This window comes from Sinocyclocheilus rhinocerous, unplaced genomic scaffold, assembly GCF_001515625.1.
Source record: "Sinocyclocheilus rhinocerous isolate Xijiao unplaced genomic scaffold, SAMN03320098_v1.1 scaffold3807, whole genome shotgun sequence".
Taxonomy (NCBI): Eukaryota; Metazoa; Chordata; class Actinopteri; order Cypriniformes; family Cyprinidae; genus Sinocyclocheilus; species Sinocyclocheilus rhinocerous.
This window is the reverse complement of record NW_015660506.1, coordinates 363,997-387,238: the sequence shown is the minus strand read 5'-3', so window position 1 is coordinate 387,238 and position 23,242 is coordinate 363,997. Positions and strand designations below refer to the sequence as shown.

The window sequence follows — 23,242 nt, the reverse complement described above, 5'->3', positions numbered from 1 at the left end:
CGGCGATCCACAGCACTAAGTTGATGTATTTCCTCAGCGACCAGCACGGATGAGCTCCAGGCATGACGAAGCAGATATCATCCTCTTTTGGAAGACTAAACAAAGTAGTTTCGCTTTCACAATGAAGCACACAGCGTCTTTACGACATGGCGGCGGAAACAACAAAACTACAGCGAGAATAAAAGTTACGCCTTCTTTCTTTGCGTGAACATTTGGGCGGCGTTATGCAAATCTTCCCAGATCGTGACGTAGGTATGTGGGGGCGTGTTAGAACGAGCCGTTTTAGGTAGGTGTGGCTGACTCTTAACTTTTATAAAGAAGATCTCTTTGGATTTGAGACTTTAGTCTTTGCAACTTTACAGATCTTCTTTATGCAGATAAGAGCTTCTTTAAGAGCTTGTAACACTCCAAAGAGAAAGGAAAAATTTAAATCGCATCATATGACCCCTTTAATATGTGGGCTTTTCACAGCAAATAATGATTCATTAATTGCATTTTACATAATTATTATTTTGTTAGATTTTTTTAATGAATTGACAGTCCCACAGAAAATATTAATAACAAAAAAAAGCTATTATTAATACAAATAGTTTGTTTAACATATTAATAAACAGAATTAGCTATTTCACAACTGCATATTTCACAAGTGCACCATTTCCCTTGCATAACTATTGCTGTCTGCGTCTGTCTTTAGCCAAGCTGTCTTCCCCCTTCCCTGAGCTCAGTCTGACAACATCTGTGTGTTATTCCAGAGGAGGAGTCTGTGTAGTTGTGCTTTACTCAGGGGGAGGAGTCTGCCCAGCCATTGGTCGAACACAACAAACTATTAGTAAAGCAGAATGTTAAGGGTGGAGTGGGCTGAAAGGGGAAGTTCACGTGCTATACATTTAAACTTAACAGGCCTCTGATATGATTCATGATAATATTTCCATCCTGTTAGAAAGTGAAAGAACAACTCAGCCTGAGCAGAGGAAGTATTTCTGTTCCTAGAAAAAGGACAGCAGAACAGCTTGCAGGCTGTGGAAGAACTTGTTGCAGAACTTTTGAAGAAAAGTTGGTGAGTTAGATTTGACTTCTGTATTTAAAATAAAGCTTGCTGTCATAAATCGCGCTGCTTTGTAGATTTAAATGTAAGTTATAAAGCATGGTACGTTATTGTTAAAAGATTTTTTTTAGATGGTGACAAGTACTATTCTTTAACTGTCCAAGAGGTTTTCTACTATTTACATCTGCCCAACCTTTCTCCCATCAGAATACATTTTAACTTTATATCTACAACTGTGGCTTTCGTTTGTATCTAAAAGAGAGTGTGGTCCTCCAGAGGGTTGTGTGTAGTTTAAATGTGTTGAGTGACAGAGATGAAACATGCCAGGTCAGCAAATAACCCCAAAGAGTTGTAAGTGCATCTGCCCTGCTAATTTAAGTTGCACACGTACTCCATTATACTCAAAACACACTGAGAAGTATATTTCACTTATACTTATATTATATATTTATTATATTTTTTCCCTAATTCATTAATAGCAGACTCCTTGACAACTCTTTGAATTATATTTATCTTATAGGGTAGTTCACACAAAAATTAAAATTATGTCATCATTTACTAAACCTCCTGTCATTCCAAACCTGTATAACGTTCTTTTATAAAAACACTGGAATATATTTTGGAAAACACCATTGGCTTTGGTTGTATGGACGGAAAAAAAAAAACATTCATCAGATTTTTTTCTTTTATGTTGCTCAGAAGAAAGAAAGTCCTTGGAATTACATAAAAGATGATATAATCATTATTTTTTTAACCCTTTTATTTTTGTACAAATCATTCTGTATTACTACCCAAAACTTTCTTATATATTAGCTTCTTCATAGTTGCCACCTTTTGCCTTGATTCTGCACACTCTGGTCATTCTGTTAACCAATTTCATGAGGTGCCAACTGGGATGCTTTTAAATGGTCTTGGCTCCTTCACATGTACGTTGGGCACATGTTGGCTGCTTTTTCCTCACTATACAGTCCAATATCTTAGTTTTGTAAAGACATTCATATGTAGACACTATTGATAGTTATCTCTAATCTGCAGATCATAAGAAACCATTTTCTTTTGAATTTGTGTTTGAATCTGACAATACATATTTTAGTATAGAGACTGAGACATGATACTGAAAAATTAGTAAATGACCTTTAAACTGTTAGATTGAAATTGCTTTGCTACTCAAGCAGGGACTAGCATGTCCTGTTGCCTGAGGCTTGTATAAAAGCTTCAAGTGTAAATATTAGAGTAAAAGCCAGTCATGCTGGTACACAAAGCTTATATTTGAGCACAGCTGACATTAACAGTGCTGTTTTTAAATAATAGAGAGCTAAAATTAAATTCTAGCACTGAGTCGTGATGAGGGAAGTAAATAAAAGTGATCTTAAATTAGAGAGTGAGAGTGAGAACTTGTTTTCCATCATCACATATAACATTTATGAGAGCTCCTCCTTCAGCTGCAGGAATAAACATTGACACAATTTCAAAGTCAAACAAGTTTATAAATTAGTGGCCTTGTCAAACCCATCTTTTAAAAATGACAGCATCCAAACTGCAAAAAGTTTCTAGCCCTCTTGTCCTGCAAATATTACAAACTAAAAACATGGGAATGTCAGTGTATGATACTTTTGATATATATATAAATAAAAGAAATCCATCACTGGATTTCAGGAAGGAAGTACAGGGTGTGGACACTGTGCTGATGAGAGAAGGAAATAGTGTGAGTGTTTCCTTTGTTTCACAGCGAGTGATAAGGCCCAGGGTCTTAAAAGGCCTCTTCCTTTGTTTAGTAACTGCCAGAAAAGTCAACAAAGGCTAAATAAGGCCAATGGAGTTTAATTGAATGTGTCACACAGCACTATATTGTGTACACATCAACATCTACAGCAGATATACAGCTGAGTAGAGCACCTAAACATATTGTTTAGAGCTGACCAACTGGGTAAAGGCAATGACTTCCTAATTTGATTTCATTCTGATTCATAAGCTCTCAATTCAGTTCAGTTGAATTATGAATATTTCAGTTGCTATATCAACAGACCTGTTTAAATTATTACATAGTCACCTGATGGCAGTGGAGAGAATACAAAATAAAAGACAAGAAAACCTAAACAAGAAACAAAACCCCAAAACCAGCATGACAGATGTTTAAATAACAGCATTTATTTAAAATATAAATAGTTTCCAACATCATAAATGCATTTACTGTCCCTTTTTATCAATTTATAACCTTGCTCAATAGAAGAAAAAAGTCTTACTGACCCAAACTGTTATAAAAACCAATAAGCAATAGAGAAGTGGACTGCACATATTGTGGGGGTGGTGAGCCGGTATCCACCATTGACTCAATGACATCTGAAAGATAGTAGATTCATGCATCCACTTTAAAAAGCACAGATTAACTTTACTGATTTACAGTGATGTACATGTAAAATAATAATTGCAACTTTAAAATTCACCTCTGATTTGTCCCTTCCAATTATTTTAATATGCTCCTCTGACCTAGTCAAAAGCCAGTAGGAAGTTATCAACCCCATTGTGTCACAAAACAGAGCTTTTTCCAGAAATTTGAAGGAACTTCATAACATAGATTTATAAAATAGCTAGAAAGCCACACAAGCCTCAGATCGACATTGCTGGCTAGAGATGTGGCATCTTGTCACATTCTCTTTATATGGTCTAATAGGAAAAGCACTGTTTGGGAGTCAGGTTTTGTTTACATTATAGAGATATTTAACCTGAAATCACCTACAACTGTCAGTATCAGTCAAAGTAAAACTTGCTAAATAAACATGATAATTAATGTCTTAATGATAATCTAAACATGCAGTGCAGCTTATGTAAATAATGGTTAACATTAGAAAACCAAGTGCAAATATTTTTCAGTATTCACATTGGATTTGGATGATGTAATCTGTTATGTGCTTTATCTTGGACCATAAAAGACACTCTCCTGCTATTTCCTCACTCTGTTTCCTGAGAGCACATTGGAGTGAAGCAATTGCCCTCTCTCTTTTTCTACAGACATCTCATCATCCCTGAGAACACTCTCCCACAGCTGTCCCCCTCAATCTCACCGGCATATATTGCTTCACATGTCTGTAATGGCCAGCTCCACAGCACAAGCACCTAGCGTAGACTCTACTGAAAGTAAATCTGACACATCACCCATATCTATTCGTAAGTATTTTGTAGTTTTGTGCACTATACTGAATGAGTGTCAGCGCAAGCTGTGACATGAAAGTTATCAAATGGGTGTGTTTGGATGTGGATTGGTGACATTTAGAAGAGCAGACTGCTCTGAATTTCTCACACCGTGTGGAACAGAAATAAGCATGTGTGGTTTGTGTGTGTTGGCAATGGCATGCAAGCATGTGTGTGGCATCAGATGTGTGGTTTATTTGTGTGTGTGATAGTTTTGTAAGGTATGAATGATATATGATTTATTCCTGTTATGATAAAGCTGAATTTTCATTATTCCAGACTTCATTGTCACGTGGTCCTTTGGAAATCATTCTAATATGCAGATTTGGTGCTCAAGAAACATTTCTTTATTATCAGTGTTGAAAACAGTTGTGCTGATTAATATTTTTGTGGAAACCGTGATACATTTTTTAAAAAGATTCTGTATAGAAAGTTTGAAAGAAATGGAAATCTTTCTGTCTTTACTGTCACAATTTAATGCATTGCTGAATGAAAGTATGTATTAATACTTTAAAAAGAGAGATAGAGAGAAAAAAATAAATTAAAAGTAAAACATTTGAACAGTATATTAATAAAAACTAACTCTGTTATGTACTCCTGTCTGTCATGTTCACTATGTGAATATCAATAGTATGTGCGGTATCACAAGAAGGTATAGTGAAACAACTGAAACATCAAACCATTTTGTGGACCTTTGGTTGTTCCCAAAACTGCTGTGATGTGTTGATTTCTAAGTGCTGCCATACCAGAGATTTGTTTGACAGTAGGTGATGGCGGTGTGGTACAACTCTGAATGTGAGATATGCAATATGTTTTACTAGATCTGGAATAACCAGCTGTGAAAACATTGCCGACAGCATAACAAGCACATAAGAGTCAAAAGACAGCAAGGCTATTGATAATCAACAGAAATCAGTATTAGTACACTTTGCGAATAATTTGCCATGAATGAATTGTACCAGCTGATAGCGTCCTTCGTTTACACATGTTGTTTACTTTGTTTTAGCACTGGAGAGAATTATGCAAATCAGAAAAGCAATGAAAACACAACCAAAAAAAGATGAGTGTTGAGTTGACTGTGCATGACTGTGCATTACAGGCCAGTTCTGAGTTGTTGGGGTTGCAGCAGACTACTATGATCTGACAAGTTTTGTGAATGAGGTGTAACTGTAATGAGGTTTATTTACATAGAAAGGAGGTGTGTCTAGATTAGAAATACTTGATGCTAAAAAAGGGATGAGATAAAACTTGCAAAAAGCAATTGAAAAGGGCATCATATATCATAATCCATATGCATAATGTTCTGAACAAGGTCCAAAATTTTAATTTTGTTAAAGTTAAAAGACAGGAAAAGTTTTGCGCCAAAACATAATTACATTATGGTTGTGTAATTATGCCTGTTTATTCCCTGTTAAAACCATTTCACGAGTTCACCCTTACATCTAATCTGATAGCAAATAGTAAGCATATTTTCGCGTGCTGTCCTGGGGGAGGGCTCCGAGCCCGGAATATAGCCCGAACCCAGAGAACTCCCCCTATCCCTAATATGGGATGAAAATAGATTAGGAGTGAGGAGTTTGGGTGGAGGAGGGATGCCGGAAAACTGCCGTAGGACAGAGGTAGGTAGGCTGCATATATATATATATATATATACACACATTTTGTGCTAGTTAGGATGGTTAGCTAAACGAGTTACACCTGTGCCAAGTTGGTTGATTATCTGATCGTGCTCCCCCTACTTTTCTGTTTTCTTTTTTTTTTTTTAAGATTCTGTGTGCATTGTGATGAAGTCATGGCACAGATCGGGGACAAGTTTCAAGGTTGTATTTTAGATCACAGTCTTCGAATCAGTTTTCAAAGGAGCCAGCAGGTCAGACTCATCACCTGTTGTGTGTTGGCATTGTGGTGAGTTTAAATAAACATTCAAAAGGGGGCATAAGCGGAGTCTGTGAAGACGGATGAAGGTAAAATAATCTTAATGCTAATTGATGGCTTGCTGATGTGACCGGTTAAGTTTTTACTTTTTTTTTTTTTTTTTTACATTTTGAAGTAGAGATTAAATAGATCTCAAACAGGTAAGAAGATGGCTCAAACATTGGAGGTAGAAACAAAGCCAAGAGAAGAGAGAGAACAAATAAGGGAAATAGGATAAGACTTAGCTTTGTTCTTGGTGGAAGATGAAACAAAGTTGGAACCAGAGGGGTTGTAGATGTTTTCCAGCTACAGGACAGTGTGTGTGTGTGTGTGTGTGTGCTCCTCAGAGCAACAAATCAGCAAGCCAAAATGTTGATTTATCTTCTGTTCTGAAAGCCCTCACATCCAAGTCCCCCAGTATGTTATGGAAAATATAGCAAACAAAACGCTTGTTGGTCTGTATCCCGCCGCAGTACAACAGCTGCATGTGCATTCACCTTGCATTGACACTTACGCCATGACATTGTTTTTAATTGGGAACTTTTAAATGAAGGGCAGTCTGCACATCTGTGTTTGTAGCTGTAATGGACCAGCAGAGGTTACTGAAATTGTCATTGACTGTGTTTTATCTTACATTGTCAGGTACAAGGATGGTTATGTTTTACAAACATTTAATAATAATAAGGATAAAAACAGTAATTCAGTAATATTTAATACTTATTTTATGTTTAATAATGATGATTTTAGTTATTGATTTTATGATTTTTATGACCTTTGGAACTTTGCAACTGTTTAAAAATTTATTTTGTTCAACTTTTTACATTATCATTATTATTATTACAGAAATTATCTATTTCTATACTCCGCATTAACAAAACAAAAAATACTGATTAAAAAATACTGAAATATGAAATCTCTAAGACCAAAACAAAACAAATTTATTGGCTACAAGGTTCTTTGTATTCTAAATGAAAATTGATAAACGCCATCTAATACCATTTACTCTTTGAATAAACAAATTTGGACTCATTTGTGAAACAATGTAAAAGTTTTTCAGCTAAAATATTTTATTTTCTTTAAGTAAAACACTGACACAATTCAGTAAGTTCATTAAGCTGCTTTCTTCAGTTACTATGAGTCTTTTGAATGAGCATGACAGCATTAGACACTGATCAGTATTAAGAATGAAATCTAGCTTAAGAATTTGTATCTTTGCTGCAATATTTATCAGTTTCCTGTATGTGATGTGTATGTCTGTCCACCGGAATGTTGGAAAATCAGCAGCAGGCCCTTTATATTATTACTGACGGAAACAGGCACTGTTCTCAACCAGCTGTCTATAATCAACCTCAGTGGGCCTGCAGTCACTTGACTGGCTTATGAGAGCACATGCCCATTAGTAAACTCATTGAAAAGGCCCTTTCTCTCAGAGAATCACTGACTCTCAGCTTGAATGAGGGAATCTGAGAGTGTGGTGGAGAGAAGAGAGGGAGAGGTATTCTTTCGAGGTGAGATGCGTGACATATGGTTGGGTGAGATAGGAACGGTTACCACTTGAGCCTCAAATCCCAGGCTGATGTGACCTCAGGCCATGAAGGAAAGAGAGATGGAGAGAAACACCAGATTGTTTGAGGAAATCAGTTGCAGAAAAGCAGACAGAGGGGAATTGTGAAGAGCTCTTTAACTGAGACTCCCACAGGACTGACTGAGTGTGTGTGTGTTTATGTGAGAGGGAGTGTGTGAGTGTGTACCATATTCAGAATCTCATGACTAGCCCCACAAACAAGTGAGCTTGAACTCAGCGCTGTGGTCATGATGAGCCTCAGAGCAGTGGCAAAATGAAGTTAGTAAGCTGATAATAGACCAGGGAGTAGGCATACCTATTAGGGGTAAAAAATGAACAAATATGTCTTTTTAAGAGTACTGCTCCAGTGACAAGCTGTTGTACCCCAAAAGGTGTGATTTTGGCCCCTTTTTTTCTGTATATAGCCTTTACGTTAGAATGATTTCTGAAGGATCGTGTGACACTGAAGACTGGCGTAATGATGCTGAAAATTCAGCTTTGAAATCACAAAAATATATATATTTTTTTTTTTGTTTATAAAAAATATTTTTTATAATTTTAAAATATATTCAAATAGAAATCAGTCTCTATAAATAAAATATTTCACAATATTGCTATTTTTGCTGTATTTTGGATCAAATAAATGCAGGCGTGGTGAGCAGAAGAGACTTCTTTTAAAAACATACTGATCAAAACCTTTTGACTGGTGTAATGTGGTGTTTTGGGTTGTGTTTCTTGTTCATGTTTTCATGTCTTTTATTTTGTAGTTTGGTCCCTGTTTGTGTCATGCTTCCCTTGCCCTCTTGTATTCTTGCCATTGGTTCTCTTGTTCATTGTGTCATGTTCTGATTGGTTGTCTTAGGCATGTGTCTTGTTTCCCATTGGTTTGTTCATGTCATGTGACCCTTCTTGTTTGCTATAAGTAGCCATCATGTTCCCATAGTCTTCGTCGTGTATTGATGTAACCTGCTGTAGGTGAGTCTAGTCTGTTCATGCCACGTCTAGTCTGTTCATGCCACGTCAAGTCTGTTCATGCCTCGTCAAGTCAAGTCTGTGTATCTTGTTTGGATATTGTTTGGATCACTCTGTAAATAAACTGCACTTGGGTTCTCACTTCAACTCGCCTTCAGTGGACTAATTCGTTACAGAATACACGACCACCCAATAATGAACCCAGCAGTTTCACGCCTCCTCTGCCTTCGTCAAGGTGACAGGCCTATTGAGGACTATGTGGAGGAGTGTCATGCTTCCCTTGCCCTCATGTATTCATGCCATTGGTTCTCTTGTTCATTGTGTCATGTTCTGATTGGTTGTCTTAGTCATGTGTCTTGTTTCCCATTGGCTTGTTCATGTCATGTGACACTTGTTTGCTATAAGTAGCCATCATGTTCCCATAGTCTTCGTCGTGTATTGATGTTGTAACCTGCTGTCGGTGGGTCTAGTCTGTTCATGCCACGTCAAGTCTGTTCATGTCAGGTCAAGTCTGTTCATGCCTCGTCAAGTCTGTGTATCTTGTTTGGATTATGTTTGGATGTTTGGATCACTGTAAATAAACTGCACTTGGGTTTTTCATTTAAGCTCTGGAATTTAAATGAAATTCAAATTCCTAAATTTTAATTTCTGCTCTGGAATTTCATTTAAGGATTACCTTTGACTCTCAGACTATGTTTCTCTTAAACTTCCTGCAGGGAAAAAAACAGACCCAAATTAGTCAATAAGTAAGAGCTATAAGCCATAAGAATACAGAGCTGTAAAACGGAAGTGTATTCAAAGTTGATGAGAAACGTTTGAGTTCACATTGAGATCTCTTTTGATCTTGGTATCTGTCGTGTATTGATGTTGTAACCTGCTGTCGGTGGGTCTAGTCTGTTCATGCCACGTCAAGTCTGTTCATGTCAGGTCAAGTCTGTTCATGCCTCGTCAAGTCTGTGTATCTTGTTTGGATATTGTTTGGATGTTTGGATCACTCTGTAAATAAACTGCACTTGGTGTTCTCACTTCAACTCGCCTTCAGTGGACTAATTCGTTACAACTGGTAGTGTATTAGAACACGATTTCTAAAGTGCTTTGTACAATATATTTGTTGAAAAATTCTAATACTGAACACACTATTGAATTATTAGGCCGTGACTAATATTATTTTTGTGTTGCTGTCTCTAGCTCCCTCCCTCCCTGTACAATAAATTCATGTGAATATCTGTCTCTGCTAATTTTTTTTATGTAACTTTACAATCGATATTGATGTCCTTTAGCACAGTAGGCTACTATTCTGAATGATGATAATAATGGGGTGCTACTGATAGCCTAACAGATACTAGCAGTTTAATACTCAACTAGGTTAATAAAGACAAAACTATCTAGCGTATTTACAGATGAAACTGACCTGCACTTGAAGCCCTGAACAGGTCAGTGATGTAGCTACAATTCACTGCTTCTTCTGGCTGCTTTCTCTCTTTCATCGAGTCCCACGCATCTGTTCTGCTCGGAATCGTTTGACGGAAGCGCGGAACGCACGTGAGCTGATTCATATAGCGCAGCGCTGCCAGTCAAGACTAACCGATTTATGATATATTATACCAGAAAATAAAAAAAAAAAAAAAAAAAAAAAAAAAAAAAAAAAAAAAAAAAAAAAAAAAAAAAAAAAAAAAAACCGGGCCGCGGGCTAAATCAGCCACCGGGAATTCTCCCGATGGCCAGTCTGGGCCTGTAATAGACTTACGGTTACTGTTTACAGATTGTATTGGGGGTAGACGCAATGACATATATGGTCATCCATTAATACGTATTAAGTTTGACAAAAAAATTGTCAAGATGTGTTGTAACTGACAGAAATTTTTTGGGAGGATAGGCTATAGCCTAGGTGTCATGAGCAGCCAGACAAGGCAATTTGGCCACATTTTTAACATCCCTCAAACCATAAGCCTAATAAAACTTAACCTTAAACCTTAACTTAACTTAACCTAAACCTTTTATTTTTTTACCTCGTAATTCTTAATCAAATGTCATAACATGACCTTCTGGATCTTCAGTCTTCTCCATTCGATCAACAACCTGATGCAGTCCACACCCTACCCTTTTCTTTTTCAACAGTTCACTTGCATGTACGTCCCAAAACGAAAGAAATTACTTTTGTGTTTGGAGCAACATGAAGTTGAGTAAATGACAGGGATTTGGGTAAATATTTCCTTTCATATTACTACACATTGCTACACAGAAAGTATACAAATGACATAAATATGTATAAAATGACAACTGTGTAGATCTACTTGCAAAAAGTTAATTCACCTGACCAGTGAAAACTGAAAGAACATTAATATTTTTCATTATTTTTTCAATTAATAAAACTGTTTTGTTTCTCATCAGAAAGGGAAAAAAAAAAAAATATATATATATATATATACAGTATATATCTATATCTGAACAAAAATGCAGAGAATTAAGCCTGTGTATACTTCATTTTCCACATTCTGCTCCATCTTGTTCCCAAATGTGACCCTGGACCACAAAATCAATCTTAAGTCGCTGGGGTATATTTGTAGCAATAGCCAAAAATACACTGTATGGGTCAAAATTATAGATTTTTCTTTTATGCCGAAAATCATTAGGATATTAAGTAAAAGTCATGTTCTATGAAGATATTTTGTAAATTTCCTACCGTAAATATATCAACTTCATTTTTGATTAGTAATATGCATTGCTAAGAACTTCATTCGGACAACTTTAAAGGCGCTTTTCTCAATATTTAGATTTTTTTTGCAGTTGTATCTCAGTCAAATATTGTAACAAGTTTTGAAATTAACAGATTTATGATTTTAAGTGCTCAAATCACTGGAAAATCACCTGAAAATTACGTCATGCAGATTGTCTGTGAGCTGTGCATGAACAAGGGAAAATGTATAATACTTTCAGCTTTAATGTGTTTTTGTTTTTTTTTCAGATAATTTTTTTCATTATTGCAATTATGAGGAAAGGCAAAAAGCTATGCTGTTGCAGCTATGCTGCTGCGTCACATATGCTCTCTGCTGATGCTTGTGGTGTGAAACGGCTAATCCTTTACCTGCAGGACAGACGGATGAAGACTGTAATGTCATATCTGTACTTATAAACTTGCAATGGAAAGTCTGAAAACTTTAAAAACCTTTCTGTACACTTAGGTTTAGGTCCCTGTGGATATTTCCACATTCCTCTTATCTTCATAGATGTGCACTCTGTCGCCTCCAGTCCTCTTTCTCAATTTGATTTTTCCTCCCCCTCAGTGCCACAATCTGATTTCTGGGCCACTGAATAACTGTATCTGTGGCCAAGTGACCTCGGGGTCACTTGCAATTTCCTTCTCTTACATATTTTTCTGCGATTCTCAATCTATTTCTCACACTTTCGCCACTCGCAAAGATTAGATGTCCTAGCCCCAAAGATGATAGACTGACCTTCTCAAGGGCAAGTGCCGTCTATAGAAATGAATATCATAATAATAATTATGCTGCTTTGATTATGGCACATGGCATTGTGAGGCATATCCAGATGATGAATGAAGCCATCCAGGCAGCAGAGGCCATTCGGATTCATTGTGTCGCCGCTCAAAGGAATAGGTTGGATTTGCACTTTGATGTGCACGCGGTTTCTCAAGGGCGATTCACACCAGCTTATGTAAGGGTTAAGGGTCAAGAGTTTTGAGACACTGACAAAGCCAAATGACCTGTTATGACCAGAGTAAAAATACAGACATGCTAGCAAAATGAAAAACTGTAACTGACATTTCTAGCTGTCAGTTCTGACATGTTGGTGTTACACTTTTCACTTGGATGTTATAAGTTGCACTGAGTAAATACAGCTGAATAAAGCAAAAAAGTGTCCGTCTTCATTTCAGGCTGCAGAGCAACAAAGTGTGATTATTTTAAAGGGGGGGTGATTCTTTTCTATACAAACTGTAGTTATTGTTGTTGGTGTGAACACGGGGTTATGCAATAGGGTTAAGGGGTGAGGTTTCAGGGTTAAAAAAAATAAAAAATTTCTACAGCGCCGGTTCCCTTATGAGACTGCCCAGCTCAATAACAGAAATCTGTCCCTCCCTCCCCTCCTCAATGTAAAAGCACGAGCTTTCAGCATGCTTCCCACCCCCTCTCTTCCTCCAAGTCATGCTGAAATCTCACTCCACTAGTCACATCCATTACTCCCTTTTCCTTCCCTGTCTTCTGTTCTCAGCTCATTTTTCTTTTAGGAATGGACAGACACTAGCATGTGGTTTCCTCATTCTGTCTCCTCCATCTCAGCCCAGTACGGTTATGAATTTAGGGTTATAATCACCATTGAGCTCTTGTGTAATCTATGCTTGCACCTGTGCTGTCCTAGTGGCTTTCCTGTCTGTGCTCAGTGAGCTGTATGTGTGTTGCATGATGCAAATCAATGCAATAGCTTGATATGATTAACCTTCTTCTGCTACTTCAGCTGTGGCCTACTGACTCAATGAATAACTCACTTACTTCTAACCCAAAATTAAATTATTTAGTGTACTACATAGACATCAGGTGTAATATTACTGCATAACTGAAGTACTGTCAGTATAAGTAGCCTTTCTCCTAATTAGCATGGGCTTGTTTGCTAATTTATAAAAAAATAAATAAATGTAAAGATTTACATAGAATGGTAACACTTTAGTTTAGTCACTATTAGATTACTAGCATATTGGCTGTTTATTCGTACTTATAAAGCACATATTAATGCCTTATTATGCATGACCATATTTTAGATCCCTTAATCCTAGCCAATATCTAAACTTAATAACTACTGTACCTTACTAACTATTAATAAGCAGCATTAGGAGTTTATAAAGGGAAGTTTTAGTTAATAGTTAGTTAATAGTGAGAATTGGACCTTAGTATAGTGTGACCCATGGAATAAATGGTAAGAAAATAAATATTTTTCTTCTTTTCATTTAAAAACATTTTTAAATAAGATGCATTTATTTGAAAAGAAAAACGTACTTGCTTGTTTTTAGAGTAAACCTTAGATTTATTCTTAAAACTCAAAAAACTTGTAATAAGGTGAGAAAAAAATTCAAAATATTTTGTCTGCCAACATCTCTCTAATGCCATTTTGTGTCTTTTGTTTCTCAAGCAAATGTATTATGTTTAAAGTGCCTTCTGTGAGCCGTGCTTCATACGTCACTACATTGACAATAGATAAAGACCTTTTTTGCCTGCAAAATTTTGCTAATGTGACGTACCTTAAAGGTTTAAAACATTGTAATTTAGAGATTTCTGGTTCAATAGGATGATTCTTCTTCACTTGGGAAGGCTGATGAACATCATTTGGCCTTGACACAAGCTTCCTCATCATCAATTTTCTGATATGATCTTGCACCTCTGAGGAGCAGAAAATATGTAAAACAGTGTGAAATCCATTAGGAATTTTTGCAGGATACGTCATAAACTTTCAACTATGTGGTGGCCTTATTGTTCCTCACTGGGACTGCTGCACCACAGAAAAATGTATCTAATTAAAATATGTTGATTAACTAGGACTGAGCGTTTGTATGGTTTGTTAGAGGTTCATTATAGGCTGAGGCTTCTCTGTAGCTCCCTCAGGTTATCATCTATTGTCAATGTCCTCACTGGCAATGGGCTATTTAAGGGGAAGCTGCTTAGCTTTTAATGCTTCTTCACATAGTAGGATTTGGGGGCTTACATTTTACAACCAGCTGGTTTAAAGCTAAAATGTGTAATTTGTTCAATTTTAAAATAGATTTTACTGTCATAGTGGCAACTATAAGAGAGCCATTCATAGGTTGATTTTTACTGAAAACAGATATCTCTGTGATATATTTTAATATCTCTGTCAGAATTTTAAGGGCCATATATATATATTTGAGAGATTGCCTGCACTGTAAAAAATGTTCACCCCTTTCCACTTAAAAACGTAAGTTTTGTGGCTGCCTTAAAATTTTAAGTTTATAACAAAGAGTGAAAAATTTAAGGGGGTCTGAATACTTTCCGTACCCAATGTATACAACAAGGGCACAAAAGTAGCAAAAAAATGCCAAGAAATTGTCATGCAAAGCTGAAAATACACTCATACCTCACGGGAAAAAACCACTGAGAAAAGCTTGAAAAAAAACCACACATACATGTCCATTACAGTCCTTTTTTTTCTTGAACATTTAAAAGGAGAAAGGTGTCCTGCAGTGCACCATCGTAGTCTTTGTATTAGGAGGCCAGCTTGCATGCCCTTCTTGTGTGTATGATGAGGTGGCAACAGACAAAACAAAAACTGTGTAAATACACATACAATGTTATACAGGGTTTGTTCAACCAAAAATGAAAATTCTGTCATCAATTACTCACCCTCATATAATTTCAAACCCATAAGACCTTTGTTCATCTTCAGAACACAAATGAGGATATTTTTGATGAAATTCGAGAGCTTTCTGTTCCCCCATAGGCAGCAACGCAACTAAAACATTCAAGGTCCAGAATGGTAGAAAGACATCATTAAAGTAATCCATGTGACTCCTGTGGTTTAACCTCAATTTTATGAAGCAATGCACGTGCTTTAGTTTGTGCAAAAAACTAATTTTACTGCTTTATTTTCTAAAAATATTGATCTGCCACACACGCTCATAAGAGCATCATGACGCATGTATGTTGTGTTCACACTAGAGTTAACACTGTAGCATGAACAAGCTTTGAATAATATTTATATTAAATTCATGTACAAATTTGACTCCTGCGCATGAATCCATGTTCAGAGATTTGGCCGGTTAGTGCCAATAAGCTACAACTTAAAATGTTAAGTTCACTGAACTAAATTGGCTCTTTGAATTTCAGCATCATTAAACAGACTTAAAAAATCAAGTTGAATCTAGTATAACTTATAAAATAAAGTTGAAATTGCTTAAATTATTTTTATGAGTTAAAGTAACTTAAAAACATAAGTTGTCATGGCTTTTTCATCATATAATTTTTTACAGTGTGAGTGAGATGGACTTCCAGTTTTCAAGTGGACCTGCGTCTGTCCGTTTTTAAGCTGCTCTTTTAAAAGGATGAAGAATGATGAATAATAAACCACAGCCAATCATCTGAGAAGTGAGAGAGAGAGAGACAAAGAGAGTGAGAGGAAAGGAGTGTCTAAAAGCGAGTTTAGCGAGGCATTTAGTGACTGTTTTCACTCTTAGTTTGGCACAGGCAGTTGGCCACAGTCGAGTGCTTTCCTGACAGACATCAGAGCTGTTAATTCTCTACATGAAACATGAAGGCCTGCCCTGACTCTTCATCACCTCAGAGATGAGACAAGGACCTCTCTTACTGCGGTTTTGACAATGTACTATAGAGCCTGCCTAGGGAGGCGATGGGCCTTTTGTGGCACATTTAGTGAAATTAAAGGGAGCGGCAGAATCAGCATGCAAACTGATAGATTCTGGATTACAAGAGGAAGCGGTAGTTTTGGTGTCTTCTTCAAAGTCTGATAAAGTTATTTGGGAATAAAACATTACATGTCTAGAAGTAGACTATTTAGGACTACTTTTAACCTAGTTATCCAATATGTGTGACGGATGAGAGCCAGATCATTGGTTGTCCCCAGGAATAAAATGTTCAGATCAGAGCTAAATGCCATTGCTTTGGTAGTTCTCCAATTTGCGGAAATTTGGACAGATTTACAGTTTGGGCACTGGGCAGAGCAACAATGACAATTTTGCATTAATTCAAGCTGGAAAATTATCAGCTTAATGCGTTTCCCACCCAAGAACTGAAGGGACTGGAATTCATTCTGGCTCCTGGTTTTGCTGCCCATCCTATCGGGAGACAATTACCAGTGCGCTTCAAAAGCCAGCTTTGGGCAAGATTAGCTCCACTTCTGGGAAGGTGATGAAAGCAAATGTCTTGCTGCTGGGTCTGCTCTGCCCTGGGTCTGTGTGGCAGAAGTGAGAGAGAGGGTGGAATGCCTTTGGCCCTCATCATCTTTCAGGTCCAACCCGTCGGCTTTCATGGCAGGCTGTGAAAAAAAAGAAGAAGCTGTTCTTCAGATCTGGCCACGCAGTACAGATGTCCTCCTCCATGTCACAGCGGCTGGCGGATTTCACTAACGAGGCTAACGAGGGGACGCCTCCAGGCCAGACAGGCTCCCTCGTGTTTGCATGGCAAATTTAGCAGAGATTTAATCCGTCCTGGGGTGCTGTGGCTCTAGGCTGAGTGTGACTAGAAAGATCTTTTATATTGGGCTTAACATCCACTATACTGAGAATTTCTGCTGTAAAATGAGAACTATATCCATTATATATTTTAGCCTGAAATTCCGGGTCTCCCTGTGCCACACATAAAATTTCATGTGTCATAGATTTAAAGCTGAAGAGTATAATAAAAAATCTACTATCTTAATTTAAGAGTAAGAGTAAGCCATTTGTTTAGTGGTGCTATTAAAACATTGCTCCGTTTGTTTCAGCATCCAATATATCCAATATGTCTCAGTATTGGCTCAGCCAGTGGAGAGTTTGTGGCAAGATTGTTTGAAAAGTGACCATTATTTTTGCAATTCGGTTCGGTGAAGCCAGTGGTGCAGAAATTCCACACTTCAGATTTAAGTCCTAAATAGATTTCAACAGTTTGCCTCTCTATTCATTTAATGGAAACGAAAACGTGACCTGTGAGATATAAAAACAACAGTGTCCTTCATGCCCCTTTTGAATGTTTCAACTTTTCCAACTTTCCCAACAGCTAAAGCACATGTTAGCATTCTTAAAGGTGCGCTATAGGTCTTTTTTTTTGTTCATCTTGCTGGTCCTTGGTCTAGTGATGTGCATTACAGAAGCAAAGGTTTTCAATTACCAATGTTAATGTAGAAATTTGCAGTCACCTGTGATTAATTTATGACATAAGGAAAGTGTCCAATAACAGGGGAATACTAAGAAAACTAATAGTATTTAGCTGGTCACGTGACCTCAGTCACATCACTGTTCCATATACAAAAACAACTTGTATTCAGTTGCTCATACAACTCATGTTAGTGTATATGATTTTAAACATATATAAAAAAAATACTGTTATTGCGTTTAATTGTAAAACTTTTAATGAGCAAAAATGAGTGCACATTTAAAGTTGTGATGTAATGGAAGTAGCGACATATCTTTTTTCCGTGTTGCGAAGTACATCACAGTGAAATGGATTTTTGAAAAATAAAAATAAGTGTATGACAGAGACTTGCTCTTCGTTGTTGATTGGATGGAGGCAGATCTGAATGTGAGCTTGCAGTCCATTGTAAGAAAGCAGTGGGATTTCTAGTATACGTCACCAGAGGGAAGTCTCTATCCTTTCACCAGAAGATTAAGTTATTATATATATATATATATAAAAAAAAGACAAGTTCAAAAACAGTAAATTGTGATATGTATGCATGGATGAATAATTCATAATAAGATTAAAAGCATGCATTTAGAAAATGTAAATTTTCATGTCATTCCGACTTTAATAATTGTACTGAAAAGGCGTCTGTCTGTATTTTCTGAAAGAGTGTACAGCACTGTTCTCCAACTATTTAAATAAATATGCCTTCCAATATTTTCAGGAATCAGTTTTCCAGAAGATTCAAAGATGTACAAAAGTTGTATTTGCTATGTTAGATCGCTGCTCTTAAGAGACATTAACTGCTTAGAGGAATCTAAGAGAGGTATTATGGACAGTTTTGAGGTCAGCAGGTCACATATTTGGGTACTATAATGATGACAACTCCCAGTAGAAGTGTGTGGTACTTTGTGAAACAAATCAGACCCTATTAGAGAGAGATATTTCATCCAGAGTCTTCCTAGTTTTAATGAAGTTATGAGAAAAGATGCTGTGGAGAAAAATCCTTGGTGGAGCTGGAAGCACTTGATTGATTTATAAATAATGCACTCGCTGAGAGCCTCTGTTTTTTGTGGTCTTTTTTTTTTTTTTTCATATCACTATACAGTACCTTTTCTAAAGGACAACTAATCATTGAACTCATAAGGAGACATTAAAGATCACATGAGCGGATGTTATATCTGCAAACACACCTTCATGCCCTTCACATTACCCAAATGTGACTGTTCCGTGTCTCCTTAATTACTCCAAATATAATCACGCTGTAAACACCATATCACAATGAGGTTTTAATCACAATGTAACAGGTTATTAGACTCTAATGAGGGAGCTTAATTGTTCATGTTTTGGGGCATCTGCTTGGTCAAACCTGCATCATCCTTTCTGTTTAAAAATAGTTTTGGGGTCTCACTAGATTCATCTCCATTTTGAAAGCAACATGTTTGATTTGACTGTCCTTCAGTGAAAGTCAAGTCAAGGCAGCAGATGTTGCCTTTGCAATAATTCATGATTATCTTCAATCATTTTCTTTAACGAGCTTTTTGTTCCCATGGTGATGGAGAGAACGAGTCTTGCTGTAATTCAACGGGGGAGACAGCTGTCTATAAAAACAAAGCATCATGAAAGATTCACGTGTGTTGTTATAACACAGGAAGAAAGTCAACAGTACGTGTTTTGTGAGGGATCAGTGAGGCGGGAAGGATCTTGTAGAGTTGCATGGCTGCACTGCAGCACTGCTAAAAAAACACTTATCTTCAAAAAGTTTCAGAACTCTAGCCATTTAGAAGAGATCGAACTGAGGTAACTTTGATCAAATGTATGACATGTATGTAAGACATTATGCTTAAAATCAGCAGAGGCTAATAGCAACACTACTAGAACTGGCACTATATTACAAAAAGGACAAAATGATATGTGATATGACCATTCTTATTTTAAAAAATTAGCTTGTCATACACTATAACCAATTTTCCTTCATCAAAATATTTTCTTCTTGTCTTTAGAGGGACCATACTTTGAAGCCATAGTTGGAGGTAAGTGCAACAGCTCACAGACTTTCACATACTGTATCTATCATGCCTTAATCTCAGCTACAAATGTAAAACTGTGCATCTTTTGACCCAAGTCAATATTTCTACCTAATTTGACCCTTTAAAAATTACTGTTGTCAAGGCTGCATTTCCCGAGAGCATTGTAAAGCCTAGGTAGATCGTAGAGACCATTGGTGTCAATGATTTCTGTGATCTACTTAAGCTTACGATGGGCGTTTAGGTCTAGGCACAGCTGTTTTTGAGCCAGTCACCTGACCTGTAAATGTCATGTGACTAATTACTCTGGAGGCAGAGAAAAATTATGTTATAGATGGCAAAACAGGAACACGGACAGGCCAAAACCTTTCACTAACAGCTATTCTAAACAGTGATATAAAGGCATCAGGCAGAGGAATATATCCATTTTCATTTCCAAATATCCAGTCCATTTGACACTTTCAAGAGCTTTCCGGAACAAAACTGGGCACTGGTAAAATATCTTCTATAAGATAATGACATATTAGCAATATGTTACTTGTACAAAATGTTACTTATTCAAAGTGCATGTCTGTCAGTGGTGAAAGATGCTTTTTGCCTCCAGAGTGTGTAGTTAGCACTTTGATGATGGTCAGATAGGCTTAAAAGATTTCTGTACAAATGAGAGGTAATTTGTGCACAAGATGTTTCCTGGCCTCAGAAGATCTCTGGCTGAGCAAAAAAAAAAAAAAAAAAGTACCAGTACCACAGTGGTCTCACTTTAGCTCATTTACACATGAATAATCAGTGTGTGGGTTTGTTCTCATGCACTGAAGTAACTGGAATCAGTAAACTTCAGCAGGGTTCGAATGACACATGCCCTCAAAACCGTTTTCAGGCAACTGGTCTGGCATATCAGGAGAAATTTTGTGTATTTCATTGAGCATATTAGTTTGTTAGTGTGATATACTGTAGTTCTCTACAGACAGGTCACTCTGAAGATTAACTTTCAGTGGTTAAGTCTGTCTCTATTTTCATTAGCTAAATTTACACCTGAATCTAACATTCTGTTATCGCATCTCCCTGTCCTCTTGCTTTCATATAGATGTTAAACATGGTTTTCTGTTAAATTCCCACTTGAATATAGCTAAAGATAAGTTGGGTCGAGAATAAAACTACGACAAGTAGTTATAGACCAAGGCATAGACTAATTAATCCGCAAATATTTGAATATTTTAACATAATTGGCTAACCGGTCAAATGCAGCGACTGATAAACAGAAGTGGCCTTTTTCTATCCCATTAGGTTTTATTAATATTTTGACTTTGTTTGAATTACTTTTATTTTTTTATATTTTCTATTTGTTAAAGAGGTCATATGACGTTGCTAAAAAGAACATTATTTGGTGTATTTGGTGTAATGCAATGTGTTTATGCGGTTTAAGGTCCAAAAAACCTTATTTTCCACATACTGTACATTATTGTTTCTCCTCTATGCCCCGCCTTTCTATGCCCCGCCTTTCTGAAACGCGTCGATTTTTACAAAGCTCATCGGTCTAAAAAGCGAGGTGTGCTCTGATTGGCCAGCTATCCAGTGCGTTGTGATTGGCCGAATTCCTCAAGCGTGTCACGGAAATGTTATGCCCCTACCATACTGTGCGAGAGCTTGTAACACTCCAAAGAGAAAGGAAAAATTTTAATTGCATCATATGACCCCTTTAAAGTTTTAGTAATTTTGTTGTTTGTTTTTTTTAACATGTCTATATAGGTTTTTTTTATTCATTTTATTTCAGTTTTAGTTATAGTTATTTGAACATTTAAGTTTTTTTTCCTTTTTTTTTCTTTTTTTATGGTTTTAGCGAACTAATAAAAAACAATTTAAATTATTTCAAAATTTTTTGTACATTTTATGTAAAATGTGAACATCTTATTTGCTGAAAAAATACAATCATGAATTTGTATTATATAATAATTATTATGACCATCAACCACCTTCAGATATTGGTATCGGCATCATCTTTTGAATCAGAAATATGTTCCAGATTTAGTACAAGTTAAGCTCAATCAACAACTTTTGTGGCATGTTGTTGACTAATACAAAACAATCTTTTTTTTTTTTATCTTTAATTTTATAATGGGAACATTTTTTGTGCTAACAAACCCAGCAAAATCCATTTTAAAACCCTTATCTGTATCAACCACTGACAAAAACCCATACAGCCAGTAATGCTCCATTGAACTCAAAACAGTGTAGTCTGTTTATTTCAGGACACTCAGTCTCACCTAATAGCTGCATCCCACAGGCTATCTTCTATTATAACCTCTCTTTCTCTGTGTCTGTGTGTTCCAGTTGTCATTGCTGTGGTGGTTCTGGTCCTGCTCCTCCTCCTGGCCGTCATTCTGCGATACATGTACAAGCACAAGGGCACATATCATACCAATGAAGCCAAGGGCACAGAGTTCGCAGAGACAGCAGACGCTGCTCTGCGTGGAGACCCTGCCCTGCAGGACGCCATGGACGAGAGCAAGAAAGAGTATTTCATATGAGACACAATAGCTGGCCCTTTATACACGTCATATAATAAACTCCTACAGGCTCACATGATGCCTCAATCCTGTTTGCTGGAGCAGTGAAGTAACTGACTGAGCTCCCCGCAAACAGAAACTAACAAGAAGAGTATTCAGAAATTCCTCTATATTTTAATATCTGAGATCGTTTATATTTATTTGTTCCTGAAAAAAGAGATAAAATTGAGTATACATGAAAGAATATGCTGCACTCCTTGTAAAGCTGAGTGTCTGAACAAACATCAGCTCAGGAGAATGAGATGATATTCAGTTGAAGGGAAGGAAAGTCTTTGATCTTATTAGACAGGATATGAATGTGAATGACAGGTGATATTTCAGGACATTTAAATATACAATTTAAAGAACACTGTAAAACAAAAACAAGAATGTGAAATTAATTGGTCTCATATCTATATTCTGTATACTGTATATGACATAAGAATCAGGAATCAGATTCTTCTTTCTTAAGAAAGAAGTTAAATTCGAAGAAGTTTGTTCATTTTCTTAAGAGCATCTTATTTTTTAAAGATAAAATAGCTCTGGTTTTGTCTGAATGCAGTTCTTGCTAAAGACTCGCTGATCAACTCAATGTAAAACACCTCAAAAGCATCTTTTTGCTCTGCCTGAAAATTACCGTAATGATCGTAATAAACATGTACACTATTTTCTTCCTGACTGGTTTTACAGGAGTTCAGTACTCAGTGTCACATTTTTAATGCGCCATGTATTTTAAATAGTTACTGAGACTGTCTAAAAAATTGCACTCCATCTTTCTTGCACTAGAACATATAACTCATTCAGCAAGAACATTCACATATTGAAACAGGAAGGGAAATAATCCAATAGGAAAAACAGTGGGAGAAAAGCCATTGGGTTATTAGAGGCAGAAATATGTCTTATCCTTATTATTTACATACACTCTCAGAAAAAAAGGTAAAAAAGCTGTCCCTGGGGTGGTACCTTTTTAAAAGGTACACCTTATACCTAAAGGGTGCATATTAATAGCTTAAAGGCACATATTAGTACCTTTTGAAGGGGTACCACCCCAGTGACGGCTTTTGTGCCTTTATTTTTGAGATTGTAGGTGTTAACCATGTGCATTGTTCTGTTTTTATACTGTGGTAATT

General features: G+C 36.6%; 1 protein-coding gene across 1 annotated transcript; it reads left to right on the top strand.

Annotated features, from left to right (window-relative positions):
• Positions 1-891: 891 nt before the first annotated feature.
• LOC107725252 (glycophorin-C-like) lies at positions 892-23,064 on the top strand. The gene is made up of 4 exons (XM_016534447.1): positions 892-1,057; positions 4,055-4,210; positions 19,546-19,575; positions 21,898-23,064. Exons 2-4 carry the CDS (start codon positions 4,126-4,128, stop codon positions 22,092-22,094), a joined length of 312 nt encoding a protein of 103 aa, XP_016389933.1. The 5' UTR covers positions 892-1,057; positions 4,055-4,125; the 3' UTR covers positions 22,095-23,064.
• Positions 23,065-23,242: the final 178 nt, after the last annotated feature.

Coding starts and splice junctions, on each gene's coding strand:
- LOC107725252 (XM_016534447.1), top strand. CDS start 4,126: ATGTCTGTAATGGCCAGCTCCACAGCACAAGCACCTAGCGTAGACTCT. Junction 4,211..19,545: donor CACATCACCCATATCTATTC/GTAAGTATTTTG, acceptor TCTTGTCTTTAG/AGGGACCATACTTTGAAGCC. Junction 19,576..21,897: donor CTTTGAAGCCATAGTTGGAG/GTAAGTGCAACA, acceptor TGTGTGTTCCAG/TTGTCATTGCTGTGGTGGTT.